Here is a 17,540-nt window from a genome sequence, read left to right as displayed (position 1 = left end):
TCATATTGACTTCCGTTTCTTTGTTTGGGGCTATTATTTAAACCCTCCGTATCTATTTGCCTTGTCTCAACAACTAAATTATAAGCTTGCACATGTAGAACAGGAGTTATGTTGCTGCCACATCTGTGATAAATAAACAGGACTTGTCCAGTAAACACTTTCTGAAACCTGATGCTAATTACTGTATCTTCAAAGAGAAGCAAAGCAAAGCAAACAAAAGCTAATGGTAACCTACCTCATTATTCATGTTTTTTAAATAATGTTTTTTCTTTATTGATTAAGGTATTACATATGTGTCCCTAACCCCCCATTGCCCCCCACCCCCCCACCCATGCCCTCACCCCCCTGTTGGCCATGTCCATTGGTTAGGCTCATATGCATGTATACAAGTCATTTGGTTGATCTCTCCCCCTTACCCCCACCCTCCCTTACCTTCCCCTCTGAGGTTTGATGGTCTGATCGATGCTTCTCTGTCTCTGGATCTGTTATCATTCACGTTTTTGATTGTCCTTCTGGACCCTGAGAACCCATTTATCCGAAGAAGCTACACGGTCCAGAGTTGCAACATGGTACTTTGAACAGGGTTTTCAATATGTCCCTGGATTGTTTCGAACAAATAGGTCATCAATGCTGCTCTCACGCTGGCTGCCCGGCCGCAGAGCAAAGTTGCTCAGGACAACATGGACGTCTTCAAAGACCAGTGGGAGAAGCAGGTCCGAGTGCTGACGGAGGCCGTGGATGACATCACCTCAGTGGATGACTTTCTTTCTGTCTCAGGTAATCAGGAGCAGGCTCCGTAGAAGGCGGCTGAAGGAGGAGGACAGGATGAGATAAGGGATCATTTATAAATGTCATGGGTCTGTTTCAAGTGCTCTTCTTGGCCCTCTGAGCTTTCCATCATTTCTGCAGATGTGCCAGTAACACCCTCTTGAAAATGCGTCTTTGGTCTGCACATCATTTCAAGATACTAGTCAAAGGTTTGGGGACAAGGGGGGTGGGGGGGGGGTGTGCACAGCTTTCTGAAGATATCAGAAGCTTGAACAGATTATGTAAGAACACTTAGGTTCCTTTCTAGTTCCTGGTGCTTATTAAAACAGGATGACCTATGACCTCTGATGCATCTGAATCAGCCACCTGCAAAGGGTCTGGGGTCTGGAGGTGGTTAATCCCCATGGTTTATGTGTAAGTGTCTGTATATATACAATTCGCTATTCCAATTTGGCTGTGTTAAGGGGGTCATTTTTGCAATAACTGAAGTTATCCAGGTTGGTCATAAGCCAGGAAGAAATATTAGCCACAGAATGAACCCTTTAGAAGGCACTTGGGAGCGATGGAGGCTTTGAGCACTTGTCTACGAGGCTGTGTGAGGAAGTGAGAGAAAGCAAATAGAACTAGTCATCACTTGAAATTGTAACTTTCTCCTTTGTAAATGCAGCCAGATGGGAGGATGTCAGTTCCTTTGAATCACCATGTAGTCATTTTGACCTTTAACGGGACTCACCGGCGCCATTGCCAAACAGGGCAACCAGCCAGCAAGTGGGCCTTTTTCCAAACACATTTGGCTCGGTTCACTCACGTAGGAGAGTCTCTATGGGAGGAGTGGGGGAAAGAGGTCACTGCAAAACATCGGCCTCCAGTGTGAGGTATTCAGATAACCAAGTGACCCTTGAAAATTTCCAATTGATTCTACCCACAGGTGTGTGGGAGTCACATCTGTCAACTCAGTCAGCAACAATCTTGACCAGGCTATTCTTGTTCTCGGCCTCACAGCACTGCCGGTGGGTGGGGATCAGGCAGACAGGGCCCCTGAGTGCAACAGTGTGGGAGGGATTCCTAGGGGAGGCTTACCGTATTTGGGAACTTTTCCTGGGTGCATTCTTCCCTTCGCACGAAAAAACAGAAAACGAACTCCTACTGGGGGCTTCTGTTTAAAGCTTATCTGACAGCAGCAGAGTGGAATCTATAGATCTGATGGGTAATCGAAAAGCCAACATTGAAACCATGGAGGGCAAGACAAGGAGAAGGGGAAAAACACGCTAACACATGCTCAGTGGCTATAATTTGCCCGGCGCTCTGCTGTTTGCTTGAATTCTTGCCAACATTCTATAAAATAGGTATTGGTGTTCTAAGCCTTCCTTTGAGAAAACAGTCATGGAGAGGGTAGGTCACCTGGTGGAGAAGGTATTCAAGTTCAGATTATCCTCTTTAGGAAGCTATATCGTTCTCAACGAGTCAAGCTAGAAGGGGAGTTTCCGGTGGTGCTCCCAGCTTTCCTTGCAGCTCCCTTCTCCTCACCTCTGGTATCCCCATTCCTCTCTCCAGTCGTCCCTTTCAGAACTCTGCCCTGTCCTTCATTTCCAAGGCGCCCTATTTTTGAGGACTTGTCAAACCATCTATTCATTTAAATATACCAGTACCCAGGGCTTGGTTGATGCAGAACTCAATATGTTGCCATTCCTGCGATATTTGCTTTGCTGATGGCTGAGTCCTAACAACATAAAAGATATACCCAAGAATTACATCTCCCGTAAGGTGCTTAGGAACTGTTTGGATAGCCTTGTTGGGGATTTGGACAGTGGGGAACAGAAGGGTGGGCAACACTATTGAGTATCTTTCCGGTATGCAGTCAGTTTCCCCCAGGATGGCTGCAGGGGCCCCCCAAAGGGGTAAGAGGACCCCTCGACCCAGCCTCAGATCTCACAGAGCAATCCCAGTAGCCCCTGAGAATCTTACTCTGCCTCCCCTCCTACTTACAGATGAGTAGGAAATACCCATGCACTGCCTTTCCCAAAGAGTTCAGAACTTCAAACTCTCCCAACTTCTCTTTTGCTTTAAATGCACGTATAAAACTTTCTGAGGGTGGGGTGGAACAAAGCGGGCAGGCCTCACCTCGGGCTTTTCCAAGAGTGCAAAGCATTTCTGAATTTTCTCCCACCAGCCGGGCCTCTTTGCCACCTTCCTCCCTGCCAGGCCTTTGTGCATCTCATTATTCCCAGCCACAGGAAAAGGCTTTGGCTTCCGCTGATAACACGGTGCAGTCCAACCCCAGCGGTCCAGGCACCGCAGTGTGCCATGATGGGGAAATGAGCAGGCGCGATCAGGGAGCCAGCCTCGCAGGTCTTTGCAGGTGACAGGCACCTTGCCGCAGAGGGGCTTGGCAAGTAGTGACACAGCCCACTCTCTCCTGCTGGCAGGCTCTGGACACAGCCCAGTAGCTGGGGAAACTACTTCTCATCTCCTCTCCAAGCTGGAGCCCAAACATTTGCATCCATAAATTGCAAGTTTGGCCCAGGAGATCTTTTGAAATGGCATTAATGACATTTTATGTGTCCATTTCTTCTTAAGGGAATATCTAATCTGGCAGGAAACTCTAAACAACAAGAAGGATCTGCGTGCTTAAAGGTTTATAGTTTTCTGTGTTTTGTTTTGTTTCATGCTACCTGAACTTGGGTGTCTGAGTGCTTAATGTGTCCACTTGCAAAGCAACAAGTTTGGGGTGCAATGATGCTGGCTATTAACATTACAGGAGCAAAACCAATTTTCTGCTGTGGCCTGGGCTCATAAAGAAGTGGAATGGCTGTGTTAGAGCACTTAAACTTTTCCCACTGGGCAAAAGCTACAATTTTAATAGTGTTTTAAAATGAGCATCTTGGCATTAACCATGTGACAGTGTAATTCTTGGGTTTGGCTCACAAAATAGCAGGCATCTAAGATCAGAAAAAGCTAACTCAACCCCATACTGTCCAAGAGTTTTGCTTTATTTTGTTTGTCTTTTCTTTCTTTCTTTCTTTTTTTCTTTTTGACTCCAGGATCTCCAGTGTTTCCTTTAAAAAATTCATACAGTAAAGTTTGTTTTTGAACTTAGAAACAATAGCTTTAAGGCTTATAATAATCAAGTAGTTTGGTCATCAGTGGTTTTTGTAACAAAGTTACATCTTTTCTGAAATAGGTTGCAAAAATTCAAGGAAGTTGATCACAAAAGCTGTTGCAGTCCAACATGCTATGATATGTTTAAACACTGCACTTCATATCCAGGTGTAATATTCAAAGTATCTGAGGAGGTTTCCAGGCAGCGTAATCACCTCTGGAATACACATGCTTGGTATTGCTACTTTCGCTTCTATATCTGTTTCTAGTTGGAACAGCACTCCTCCTTTCTTAATGATTTCTTTCTCTTGAAAATACCTTAGGATCAAAATAATATATTTGATTGTCCCTCTTCAATGGACAAATTTATTCACTGTTCCCTTGATTGCCTTTTGTGTGTAAGGCACTGTCTCATGTGGATTTGCCTTTAAGTAATTCATTGCCCTTCTTGCTAGATACTAGGCCAGTGTGCTTCCAAACCTGTGAGCCCCAGGTCCGAGGATGTAGGGAGTAGGAGGGGAGCAACTTTTACAAGGGGTTTATATTTACAAAGTATGGCCTTGTGATCAAATCAAATGTCTATGTAAACAGTGGAGCTCTTTTTAAAATGCATTGTTGGTCCTTAGATTAATAAAATGCATGTTTATTTAAAGCATTCTCTATCATTGGAGCTTTTATATAGTCCCATCTACAGTATAACTGTTGCTATGAGGGAATTGTAATTTACTTTTCCATGAAAGGAGCACCTCTAATTGGAGAAGGTTGGGAAATGCTGAGAAAACTATCTTAGCATTTCCAAAAAAGTTACTCAGAAAACCGAGTCAATACTTTATTCACATGATACGGTTAACTTGATTATCATTGCACAAATGAGTTGATGATATGACTAATTAAAAGCAATGTGTTTTTTTAAACTTTTATTTACACTATTACAAAGCCCCTCCCCCGCCTTTGATCACCTCCACCCAGCCCTCAACCCATACGTTCCTCTTCCATCAGCACACTGTGGTTATGCACATATGTTCTTAGGTTAATCCCTTCACCTTCTTTCATCCAGTCCCCTGCTCTCCACTCCCCCTGACAGCTGTCAGTTTGTTCCACGTATCCATGCCTCTGTTTCTATTTTGTCAGTTTATTTTATTCATTAGATTCCACATATAAGTGAGATCATATGGTATTTGTCTTTCTCTGACTGGCTTATTTCACTTAGCAAAAAATGTTTTTTATATCATGGATTTTCAAGTTCTGCTGGCCTCCTTCAGATACAGTTATATATACGGAAGCATATTTTTTGTCTAATTAAATTAGTTGCATGTTTCTAGTTTGGGAAATGGGATTTTTAAAAAACTCTCATTTTCTTGTAAGATATTGAGTCATAAGTGGATTGCTTAATTTTTTAAAAAATGTATTAATGCCAAAGAGATTAGTATCTAATATAATTAACAGATTCTTGTTTGCATTCAACTCCAAAATTCCATCTTTAGGCACAGAAATGCAGGAGCTATGCCTTTTCTTATAGGAGGTTATTCAAAGAAAATGGCAACTGAATGGCTGTTTTTGACACTAGGACTTCTCAGCTGCTCACTTTCAGGGCTCAGGGAGCATTTTAATTGTCTGGAGGGATCCAGCCAGGCAGTACGAGGCCTACGTCAACCCAACTTTTGAATTTAAAATCCTGTCCTGAATTTCATTTGAGTAAACCCTTTTCTCAGGTGTCTTTGTTAGGTGGGTTTCCATGATATAATCCGAGATTTATATCTTATAAAGGGGTGATTTTCAGCAGTCTCCATAATCACAATGAAAACTTCTAAGTCTAATTTTCACAGTTGTTTTTTTTTCTTTTACTTAGAAAAATATCAACATTCAGAAGTACTACTTCTTATGACTTTAAGATATCTGAATATTAAAATGTAAACACTTCCTTTATTTTTCTATTCTAATTGAAATTAAAGAACTGGAGAAAGTAGAAAGCAGACATTTGTAATGGTTGAGTGAGGAAATCATATTATATGAGGTCAAAACAGATGTTCTTAATGAAAAGTAAGTTATACTTTGCAGTTTTCTATCAAATGTTCTATAAGAACAAATATTCCCTGTGAGTGATGGTTTAATGAAAGTAGGCGAGATCCATGGTAGAGACAGGGGTTTGCCAAGTGCCCTCTCATTTCTCCTTCTTTGGGAATTTTAAAATTAGAACTAGTGCTAGAAACTTCTTAAAGTGGCAAACATTGTGGGGAACACTTATTTTAGTCCTTTATTATCTATTCATTGAGTCTGGCAATTATAATTTTTAAAAGGTACCAGATTATTTAAATTCTAAAAGGTACCAGATTATTTAAGACTATTAAACTTGTTCTATTTAATCTATTAGGAGTGTGTAGGTGTGTATTTTCAGTTTAAGGTCTTTTCTTTCCTGAAACTAAAAATACTAAACTTTTTAAGCATTTCCTTAGTATTCCATTTCTAAAGAATATACAGCCTGACCAGTGTGGCTCAGTGGTTGAGCATCAACCTATGAACCAAGAGGTCAAAGTTCCATTTCTGATCAGGGCACATGCTCAGGTTGTGGGCTCGATCCCCAGTGTGGGGCATACAGGAGGCAGCCAATCAATGATTCTCTCTCATCATTGATGTTTCTATCTCTCTTCCACTCCCTTTCTGAAATTAATAAAAATATATTTTAAAAAGTAGTAATACACAAGGGACATGATTACAAATTTCACATTGAACGTGGGAAATACAGAACTGCACACTTGCAGAATGGTAAGGGACCAGATTGCTTGTTTTCTCTGTGCTGGTGGAGCATGAAGCATCCTACCCTGCCTGCTTGGTTCTATTTGGGGCAATAGCCACAAAGTAATCACTGATCTCGATGCTAACCTGAGGGAATCGGCCACAAGACTGGATTGTATTTTAATTGTGGAGAACTCTGTGACCATATTCACCTGATCAGTTTCCCCATTGCACATACCTTGTGCATGATATGACATTAGAAGACTGACTGGGTGATGTTTGTTCATTCTATGGTTTCCCCTAAATGCTCCTTGATAAAAACATGGTCCAACAAACATGAGCTCAAAGCTGGTCATGTCCATAAATGTTTCTGCTTGGCCAGTCAACTTTGTATTAGCTGCACAACCACTTCTAAAAGACCTTTCCATGCAATCGCTCTCAAACATTGAAACCAAGAAGGGGATATTCTTTAAGTTAATGCTCCTCAAAGAATGGTCTCTAAGCCAGAAACATTAACATCACCTGAGAACTTGATAGAAATACAGTTTCTTGGGCTCCACTCCAGACGGAATAAAAAAAATACTGGGAATGACTCCTAACAGTCTATATCGGTGGTTCTCAACCTTCTGGCCCTTTAAATACAGTTCCTCATGTTGTGACCCAACCATAAAATTATTTTCGTTGCTACTTCATAACTGTAATGTTGCTACTGTTATGAATCGCAATGTAAATATCTGATTTGCAGGATGGTCTTAGGCGACCCCTGTGAAAGGGTCGTTTGACCACCAAAGGGTTCACAACCCACAGGTTGAGAACGGCTGGTCTATATGATTCTGTTAGTCCTCAGGCTGCTGCTCAAGCTTGAGGCTCACTATTGTAATGATAAACTCTGTCCTTTAAATATCACTTTTGTGTCATCAGGCATATATTGATATGCAAGATGATGGTGCGTGATAGTTGATGAATCTTAGATTGCTTCTTAAAGGTTTGAGTCATATAAGATCATATAAATGTGTACATGTTCCTCCCCCCCCCACCCCAGAAAATCATATCTTGGAGGACGTGAACAAATGTGTGATAGCTCTTCAAGAGGGGGATGTGGACACGCTGGACCGGACTGCGGGGGCCATCAGGGGCCGGGCAGCTCGAGTCATACACATCATCAATGCTGAAATGGAGAACTATGAAGCTGGTGTTTACACTGAGAAGGTGCTGGAAGCTACAAAATTGCTCTCTGAGACAGGTAAACATGGCAAATAGATTCGACCAAAATGTCAATGAGTGATTAATGTCCACATTTGAATAAATCTGTTTCATTGTGTTCTTTAGGCCTTTATGCATCTGTATTATGCATGATCATGGAAGGGGTGCTTGCTGTCTTTGTTTCTTGAGTTGAAATTTGTATAACTTTAGCAGAATAATGATTTTTTTTTGCTTTGCATGCATATGTGACTTTGTAGTTTTCATATATAATCTCATTTGATCCTCGCAAGGACCTTATGAAGTAGGCAGATAATAAAAATTTATTTCCAATTACAAAAGCAGTAGGCAGATATTAAAAATTTATTTCCAATTACATATGCAAACGTGGAAGTTTGAATCAGTTAAGAGAAGAAAAAGTTTTGCAAGGCTACAAGGTAGTGGCAATATGATTGGAACTTGGAATCTCAAATTTGAAAACTATTTCTTAGTCTGTTTCTTGAGAAGGTAGGACCTTGAAGAAGGACTATGGACAACCATAGTGTGAAGGAAGCATTAAGGCTCTGGGTAATTCCTGGCAATGAAGCACTTAAAGGAGGTGGAGGCTTCTGACAAAGGGTTAAGCATTCAATATATGTCCTGCCCCTCTAGGAAAGCCTTGCATGCCCCCCTCCAGGGGGTGTGACTGCCCACGTGGGAATCGGTGCTGTGGTAAGACACAGTTACTTATATGAGCCTGTCATAGCTCTCTGGTGCATTGGGGCGGACAAAAAGTCTTACTTCCACTGAGTTAATAGAACCGCCCCTAACTTTGAATAGTTGTGTCAAAAATTGGCCTATTTTTAGTAGTTTATGCTCTTGACTAGTGTCTCTTGGCTTTAGTCCATTTCTAAAGTCCATCATGACTTGTGAATTTGTATGTACGGGGGGAATGAGAATAAATTCAAGGAAGGAGAGAACACAAAGAGAATTTAAGTCTATATTGCATGGGGTTTTGACTAGGTAATGACTTGGGTCCCATGCCTATATGGAATGACCTCGCCTTAAACCCCAAGGTGAGGAGGCTTCTCCAGCCAGCACATGGACTTTGGAACCACTGGGCTTTTCAAAACTAGATGTGTCTCTAAAAGGTCAGATACAGCAGTGTTCCAAGTTCTCTGTGTTACAAATACGTTTCCTTCTATAAGGCAAAGGTTATTTACAAAGATTTCTGTAGATATTTATTCTGGAATATCAAGAAAAAAAAAGAGATGAATAGAGACATTGGTTGCACTCTTAGAAATATAAGCAGAATGGATATAGTGTAATGTCACAAAATAAAGAGCATATCCAGAGATTGTCGTTCTTCAGAATCCTCACAGAGTTAAACTTAGAAATAATAATGATAACAATGAGGATAAAAATCAACTTGCATTTTAACTAGCTCAGTGGTTCTCAACCTGTGGGCCGTGATCCCTTTGGGGGTTGAACGACCCTTTCACAGGGGTTGCCTAAGACCATCAGAAAACACATATTGAATATATAATTACATATTGTTTTTGCGATTAATCACTATGCTTTAATTATGTTCAATTTGTAACAATGAAAATACATCCTGCATATCAGATATTTACATTACGATTTATAACAGTAGCAAAATTACAGTTATGAAGTAGCAGCGAAAATAATTTTATGGTTGGGGGTCACCACAACATGAGGAACTGTATTAAAGGGTCGAGGCATTGGGAAGGTTGAGAACCACTGAACCAGCTGAAATTCACTGTTTTCTTTCAAATTGGCTTGCCCTTTGCATTCAATAGAGCAACACAGCAAGTCATAATAGTATTTCTTTCTTCACGTGGAAGATTTAAGAAATAGGGATATAACTTTCCAATTTAAGGACTTTTCTTGCACCCATTAGAGGACCCCTCTCACATTCCTGTCGCTCTCAGTTTCTGGCCCATTTGCTCTATTCGTTATAAAGTCTCAGCTTCACATGGCATCACTGACACATGGCAGTTCCCCCTTGGGTATGACACTAGGTAAAGACTGTCAGATGCTAAGTGAAATAAGCCAGTCAGAGAAAGATAAATAACACATGATCTCATTCATTTGTGGAATATAGAGAACAACATAGGCTGATGAAAATGGATAGATCCATAGACAGAGAAGCAGTGATAAGACTGGCAAATCTCAGAGGGAAAGTAGGGGAGGGTGGGGATAAGGGGGAGAGATCAACCAAAGGACTTTTATGCATGTATATAAGCCCAACCAATGGACACAGACAACAGGGGGGTGAGGGCATGAGTAGGGGGGAGTTATGGGGGGAGTGAGGTCACATATGTCATACCTTAATAAAGAAATTAAAGATTGAAAAAAAAGACTGTCGGAGACAGGGAGGACTCAGCTCATGCCTGCTCCTGAGTGGTGGGAATGATAATTCTAGCAGATGAAAGATACAGAATTTACATGCAATTTTTTTTTTTTTTGTGCACACAAAGATTTTAGGCATTTTTCAAGAGACAGTTTTTTTTTTCCTTACTCTATTTTGGGATGCTTTAATGAACAGAAGGAGTAGTGCCCATTGAGTCAAAATCTGCTTAAAAGCAAGGACAGCATGCTTAGTTGATTGAGATATTTTAACATAATTTTCACCAGTGTCTTGAAATGTATATAATTTTCTGGTTGATTTTTTTAACTGAAAAAGAAAATCAGTGAAACAGAGCAATTTGTTCTGGGTTGTTGTTGCTAATCAAGATTTTGCTCTTATTTGTTAATTTTCAGAGCTTTTAACATTCTCATCCTAGACCTCTCATACAGTAATTGAATACTCTGGGGACGTAACTGAATCACCTTCCTGATTCTGATGTCCACATTTAATTTTTAATTAAATAGATTAGATGAGAAAGATAGTTAAGATAGTTAGATGTGTTCTGTTTTTCAGGATCTATTGAAGATAACTCAAAATTAACCAGGTGGAAGACATTGAAATAATTTGTACACAACTGTAGTAAGAGATATAATACTACATGTCAAGGAAAAGTGGATGTTATTGGGCTAAGAACTAGAATATGCAAGGTATATGAATTATTTTGCTTCTGTCACCAATTTTTCTTAAAAAGGAACAGAATTGGTTCTTTATGTGTAACTACAGAATTTGTTAAAGAAATGAAAGCAAAAGTATCAGCTGTTAAGTCATTGGTTGCTAATTAGAATTGTTGGAGTATGTACTAGACACATGGAGTTTGAGGAAGACCATAGGATCAGAGATTAGATCTATGATTACGATTGTGCAGAGTTTTGTTGAAAATTATATATACATATATATTCTAAAACGAATTAGTTCTCTTGTCAGTTTCTGGGCATGTGAATGAGGCATATGTCCTCAAAAAAAAAAAACTCTTATGCATATCACTAATGCCCAAGTTTCTACTTTTGGGCTGATGTTTTCTTTCTGATTTAAAAAAAAAAATCTTATAGTCACATTGAGTTGGTCACTTATCTTTTTATATAAGCCTGTCAAACTCTGTCCTGAGAGTGTATCTTATTTTGGGAAGACAACACAGGGGCATTGGTCAAAGAGGGGGAGGTACTAAGACAAAGGATGAGGAAAAAAGAAAGGAGTCCAAGACACGGAAGACAAACGGCCACATTTTCTTTTGCCTTGTTACAACCTACAAGGTTCTGCCTAGTTTTACATCCAAGTTATTAGACTCAAGACCCTAAGGCAGAATGTTCCCAACCTCTATACTGTAGACGTTGTAGCCCAGCAGTTCTCAACCTGTGGGTCGCGACTCCTTTGGCGGTCAAATACCCTTTCACAGGGGTCGCCTAAGACCATCCTGCATATCAGATATTTACATTACAATTCATAACAGTAGCAACATTACAGTTATGAAGTAGCAACGAAAATAATTTTATGGTTGGGCCACAACATGAGGAACTGTATTTAAAGGGCCAGAAGGTTAAGAACCACTGTTTTAGCCTGAGTAATTCTTTCTTGGGGGCAGGGAGCTCTCCTGTGCAGCAACCCTGGCCTTAACCCCCTAGGACTTCCTCCCTTCTCCTTCCCCAGTTGTGACAACCTAGTGTCTCTAGATATTTGCATGGGTCCTTGGGAGGGGCTAACCCCCTTAAAAATAACTGCCTAAAGGAAGACATATCCTGAAATAGGGGCAAGTTTCAGGCAGAGTGGCACCCATGTGTTGTGGCCATAGGGCATGGTAAAGGGAATAGAATAAGAGTATATTGCAAAAAAGAATCTAAGAAAAGGCAGAATGTTCACAAACTCTTGTCTAGACCAGTGATGGAGAACCTATGACACGCATGTCAGAGCTGACACGCGAACTCATTTTTTTTTGCCTGACTTTTCTTTGTTAACTGGCATTTAAATATATAAAACAAATATCAAAAATATAAGTCTTTGTTTTACTATGGTTGCAAATATCAAAAAATTTCTGTATGTGACACGGCACCAGAGTTAAGTTAGGGTTTTTCAAAATGCTGATACACCGAGCTCAAAGTTTCACCATCACTGGTCTAGACCCGTGGTTGGCAAACCGCGGCTCCCGAGCCACATGTTGCTCTTTGGCCCCTTGAGTGTGGCTCTTCCTAAGCCTTAGGAGTATCCTAATTAAGTTAATAACAATGTACCTACTATATAGTTTAAGTTTTAAAAATTTGACTCTCAAAAGAAATTTCAGTCGTTGTACTGTTGATATTTGGCTCTGTTGATTAATGGGTTTGCCGACCACTGGTCTTGACCATACTTTGCTGCTAAAGGTGTTTGTAAGCACAGGTCAGCCCCCTGTTAGACTTGTAAATGACCAGGGGTGGCTCTCTGTGGAGAAACTCCCAGTTTGCCACCTGACTGCCTTAGAAACAGATCTAAAGAGTGACAAAATGGTCTGTGGGTTATTTTCCATGAATTATATTACTTCCTCAGTAAAGACCATGTTTTGCTCAAGAGTGCTTTTTTGGTTCATATGACTGCCGAGTTAAACTGGAGGAATAATTTTGTGGATTATGAGGATGCTAACATTCTAGGGCAATATTATATAAAAATTACCCATTTGTTTTTTTATGAAACTACATTAGGCTGATGTAGAGCAAGTTTATTGTGTTTTCATCAGCCCCATTACCTGCTTACATATTTGATGTGCTGTTCAATGAAACCTGAATTATAATCAATTGTTAACAGCTTGGTAGTAAGTGAACACTTAACCAGACTCATCTTCACAGATCTCATTTACAGTCAGGTTGCTGCATAAGGTTGGGGAGGAGGCAAAATATATTCAGTGATATCATATTTAGATATGTAGTGAGTAGCTCACTCTTCACTGAACAGATTACATTGAAATGCCACTTTTAAAGTTTGATAGTTAATGCAAGTTTGTGGCAATGTGTACGTGATCAGGCAGTTTCTTCTTCAAAGGGGACAAAAAAAAATACCGTATTTTTAATAGGATTCTGATACTAAGCACTTTATATGCAGAAATTAAAATTCCATTATTTTGGAGAACACGTGGGCCAAACAGATGGCATAATTTTTTTTATTAAGACTTAATTATTTTAGAATAGTTTAATGCTCATAGAAAAATTGAAGGGAAGATACAGATATTTCCCGTATATCCCTGGATTGCACATATGCATAGTGTTCCATAGTATTGATAACCCCTACAAGATTGGTAAATTTGTCACAATTAATGACCTATATTGACACATCATAATCATCTGAAGTCCATAGTTAATTAGAGTTAACTCTTGGTGTATATTCTATGGGTTTGACTAACGTGTAATAACATGTGTCCATCCTTATGTTATCATACAATGTATTTTTCACTGTCATAAAAAAACTTTGTACTCCATCTAATCATCCCTCTCCTCCTCCCAATTCCTTGTCAACCATAGATCGTTCTACTGTCTCCATAGTTTTGTCATTTCTAGAATGTCATATAGTTGGAATCATACAGTATGTAGCCTCTCTAGATGCTCTGTTTTCACTTAGTAGAGATGATATAATTTTTGCTTTTATGCTTCTGTGAACTTTTCATAAAAACAAGAGATGTCTTCCACTATTTCTATATGTAAGATAATTCATAAATAAAAAGTGCCCTAACTGGGAATAGTAATGAGGGGCACATTTGCATCTCAATATAGTGTAGTAGAACAAATCCAGGTTAGGAATCAGAAGAACTCAATTCCTTGACTTCTACCAACTGTGACCTTACACAAATTAGTTAATGCTCTGGGCCTTAGCTTCTCAGGTATTGCCTGATGTTTTGTCATCCAAGAATGGTCAGTGTTATTGGAATATATATGAAAGGCTGTATGGGGAGACAGGAGAAAAAGCCACTGTCTACTGGCTTTCTGGTGACTGCACTTAAGATGGATAATTGTTGCCCATGACTCCTCTAAAAAAATCGTCTGATCCATTTAAACAGGTGTGTTCATTATTCTTCAAGCAAAACATATCCATTCTGTTTCCACTCTCCTTCCGGTAATGCTCTCCGTTTTCTCTTTCTCTACAGCTGTGCCTTGAACTTATCCTTCAAAATCTGGCTCAAGTCTCTATCAGTCTTTTGACATTTATATGTTCTCTTCAGTTACATGGTCCCCAACTAGATTCAGGTCCTAGAGGCAGGTGGTTCTGTAGGTGCCTAGGGGCTAGAACAGTGTTATCATATAATTAGCATTTAATGTGTATGTATTGAATACAAAAAATAGGATATTACATTTTTGTTTCAGTAGAGCATAGGTCCTCTAGCATCCTTAGGTTTATAGCTCAAGATTTCAGGATAAATATGAAGACGTTCCCCCACCCCCCTTCCTTGCTACATTCTCTTGCTAAAGGGAAGCAATCTGCTTAGTCACTTGGACTATACTTATTCCACTTGGACTGATTTCTGTTGCTAGAGAGATTAAGTTTTATGATTGGACAGGTCTAGGTGAACTGCTATATATGTCACTTGATGTGTAGGGTGCAGACTGAAGGAAGATCAGTATCAGAAGAAGATGGTAGGGACAGCTTATTGGGAAGACAAAAAACATACTATATTATAGATAAAAAGCCTATGACAGTCTAAGTTCAGTTCTCCATAATCAACCTTAAAATTTGATTATGGAAGTAAAGAATATCAACAGATTCTCTAATGACTGAGAGAATCTCAGCCTAGACATCCTAATATGTGTATTTGAATATGGCCCTTATTATAGGTGTAAAGTATTTATCTCTGAAAACTCCAATGGATTATGATATGGAGGAAATGTTTTACTTGGTGGTGGTTGTGATATTCCTGGTGGTGGAAGTCAGAAGTGTAGGAGGAATGAGAAGGACATATTAGCCCTTGAATAGCCCTTAAATAGGCACATGTGTAGTTTGTCCTAAAGCTCTTTCTGTATGACCGAAACCTACATACTTCAGGTATTGTAGGAATTTGGCTGATGGTTTTAAATATCTATATTTATTTTATCCTGAAAACAAATGAAAGATTCTGGGCTCAGAGAAAAAAACAACATATTAATTACAACAGTAACCTTGCTAGTGCCCCATACTTCATTCTGCTTCTCAAGGCATGTGATGAGGGCAGATGAATTTTGCACATACAAGGGGGGTCCATACTACAGTAGAGGAGCCACAGAATTATGAATCTGAGAGCTTATGTAGGAACTGGTGCTCAGCTGCCTCTCTCCCCTCCTAAGAGGAGAAGAAAAAACTTTGCTCTTTAAAAAAATACATTTTTACTGATTTCAGAGAAGAGGAGGGTGAGAGAGAGAAAAACACCAATGATGAGAGAGAATCATTGATCGACTAACTCCTGCATGCTCCCTACTGGGGAGCGAGTCCAAAACCCGGGCATATGCCCTGACCTGGAATTGAACCCGTGACCTCCTGGTTCACCTGGTTCATAAGTCAGTGCTCAACCACTGATCCACGCCAGCCAGGCCCCTTTTCTCTTTAACATTAATAAACCTCCTCCAGGAAATGTTCCCATATTGATACAACCCTTTGGAATATAAATGAATGGCTCTAGATTTTATCCTCTTTTGACATGTAAACACATTTCTCTGCAGGAGATAGATAACCTGGAGATTTTCAGTTTTATTTCACTGTCATAGGACTTTTATTGAGTCATTTTTTGAACCACATTACCAGTCAGAAAGCCCTGGCCACGAAGAAACATAAGAATATTTTCCCTATTTTGGCTTATTTGTAAATAATATGTTCTGCTAGAATAAAGACATGTCCCGCTCTCGAAGCATCGAGGGGCTGAAGAATCACCTGAGAAAATACAACTTAAGGAGAGAAAGTAAGACACAATTTTAGCCTGATAATAAAGCTTGTTATTTATGAAAGTGGAGGTGGGATCGGGTGGGCACAGCTCCATGTTTACGTATCTGTAGTTTAGAGCAACATTGTGGTGGAAACATCACTTTCCTAGTGCCTGGTTGTCAAAGTAAAACTAAAAGGAAGACAGTGAACCTCCAATTCTGCATGAGTCACATCACAGATTCATAATTCTGGGGACTGCAAAGGATGTGGTACTTCTTCCTCACTCCCAGGGTCCCAAGGACTGGCATTCATGGTAGTGACAGTGCACAGAGGAAGGACCTGCACAGGTGTCCACTGGGATTGGTGGCCAGGATGTATTAATTGTGCACAAGAGAGGTGGTAGTAAGTCCCCTTGACTAGAATATCTGCCAGATCAGTGACAGGTGCTTGAATCAAAGAAAGGGAGGATATGCTGACAGTCACTTGTTAGAGAGCATGTGACACGTCACTGGTGTATTCCAGAAATAGTTTGATTAGGGGAAATAAGAAGCTTTGCTTGTAGCTAGAGGACCTGAAGTAACAGATGGACATAAGAACCAGAGAAGCTATGTTTATTCTGGTCAAAATGATCCCAAAATAGCCTCCCCACCTGGCTTTTGTCTCTGTATTTTACTTGTTCTATAGCAATGGCTGGTTTTGTCCTTGTCTGTAAAATTTTCTCTCTAACCGCATCAACCAATCCCACTCCTCTGTGCCCCCTTTGCTCTTACCCCTGTCACCCATTACACACCAACTATATACTGCCTGTGTTGCAAGCTCTTTGTTTGCCCTTTTGTCTGTCTTTATGTAAGTATCTGTGTTCTGTCTACCTTTGTGTCTTTTAATTAGGAAGTAATACACACACACACACACACACACACACACACACACACACCCTAGAGTCTAGGGTGTGTGTGTGTGTGTGTGTGTGTGTGTGTGTGTGTATTACTTACTAATTAAATTTTAACCCCCTGACATTTAAGACTACCTCTTCATTTTTTCTATCCTTGATTAGAGTTGAAGCTTAAAAGTGTTTATTAATATAAATGAAAAACGTATCTGACAGAGTAATACCTTATCGGGGTGATTGTATCCTTTTTAAAAATTACAAGTTGAAATGATCAAAATCAGAATCTTTAAAATTATGTGCAATCCATTTTTAGCAATTATTTTACTACATGTTAATCCTTTAAACCTCAGTGATGCCAGATTTAACTGTATTTATCAAGCTTGGTTTCCAGAAACACTGTAAATTAAATAAGGCACGTTCAGTTCTTTATTCTTCCCTTAAGTTTCAGAATTAAAGATGGCATCCTTTCTTCGTAACTTAATAATCCTTTTGTGATTATTTTTGAAATGCTTGTTTTAAAATCTAAGAGAACTTTCCTAGCAAGCATTTTCTTTCCCTCGGGAAAGGGATTTGTGTCTAGACAAGCGCAGATGGATGTCC

General features: G+C 39.8%; 1 protein-coding gene across 3 annotated transcripts in view; it reads left to right on the top strand.

The window, feature by feature from the left end:
- CTNNA2 (catenin alpha 2) overlaps window positions 1-17,540 on the top strand; it is a 1,107,789-nt gene that overhangs the window by 1,008,236 nt on the left and 82,013 nt on the right. For all 3 annotated transcript variants that reach the window (XM_081101401.1, XM_081101400.1, XM_081101399.1), the window contains 2 exons: window positions 621-777; window positions 7,643-7,843. In XM_081101401.1, the coding sequence (XP_080957527.1) occupies window positions 621-777; window positions 7,643-7,843 (358 nt within the window). The remainder of the gene's footprint in view (window positions 1-620; window positions 778-7,642; window positions 7,844-17,540) is intronic.

Source organism: Myotis nattereri (assembly GCF_964212035.1).
Source record: "Myotis nattereri genome assembly, chromosome: 10".
Classification (NCBI taxonomy): domain Eukaryota; kingdom Metazoa; phylum Chordata; class Mammalia; order Chiroptera; family Vespertilionidae; genus Myotis; species Myotis nattereri.
This window is presented reverse-complemented; position numbering and strand designations above follow the sequence as displayed.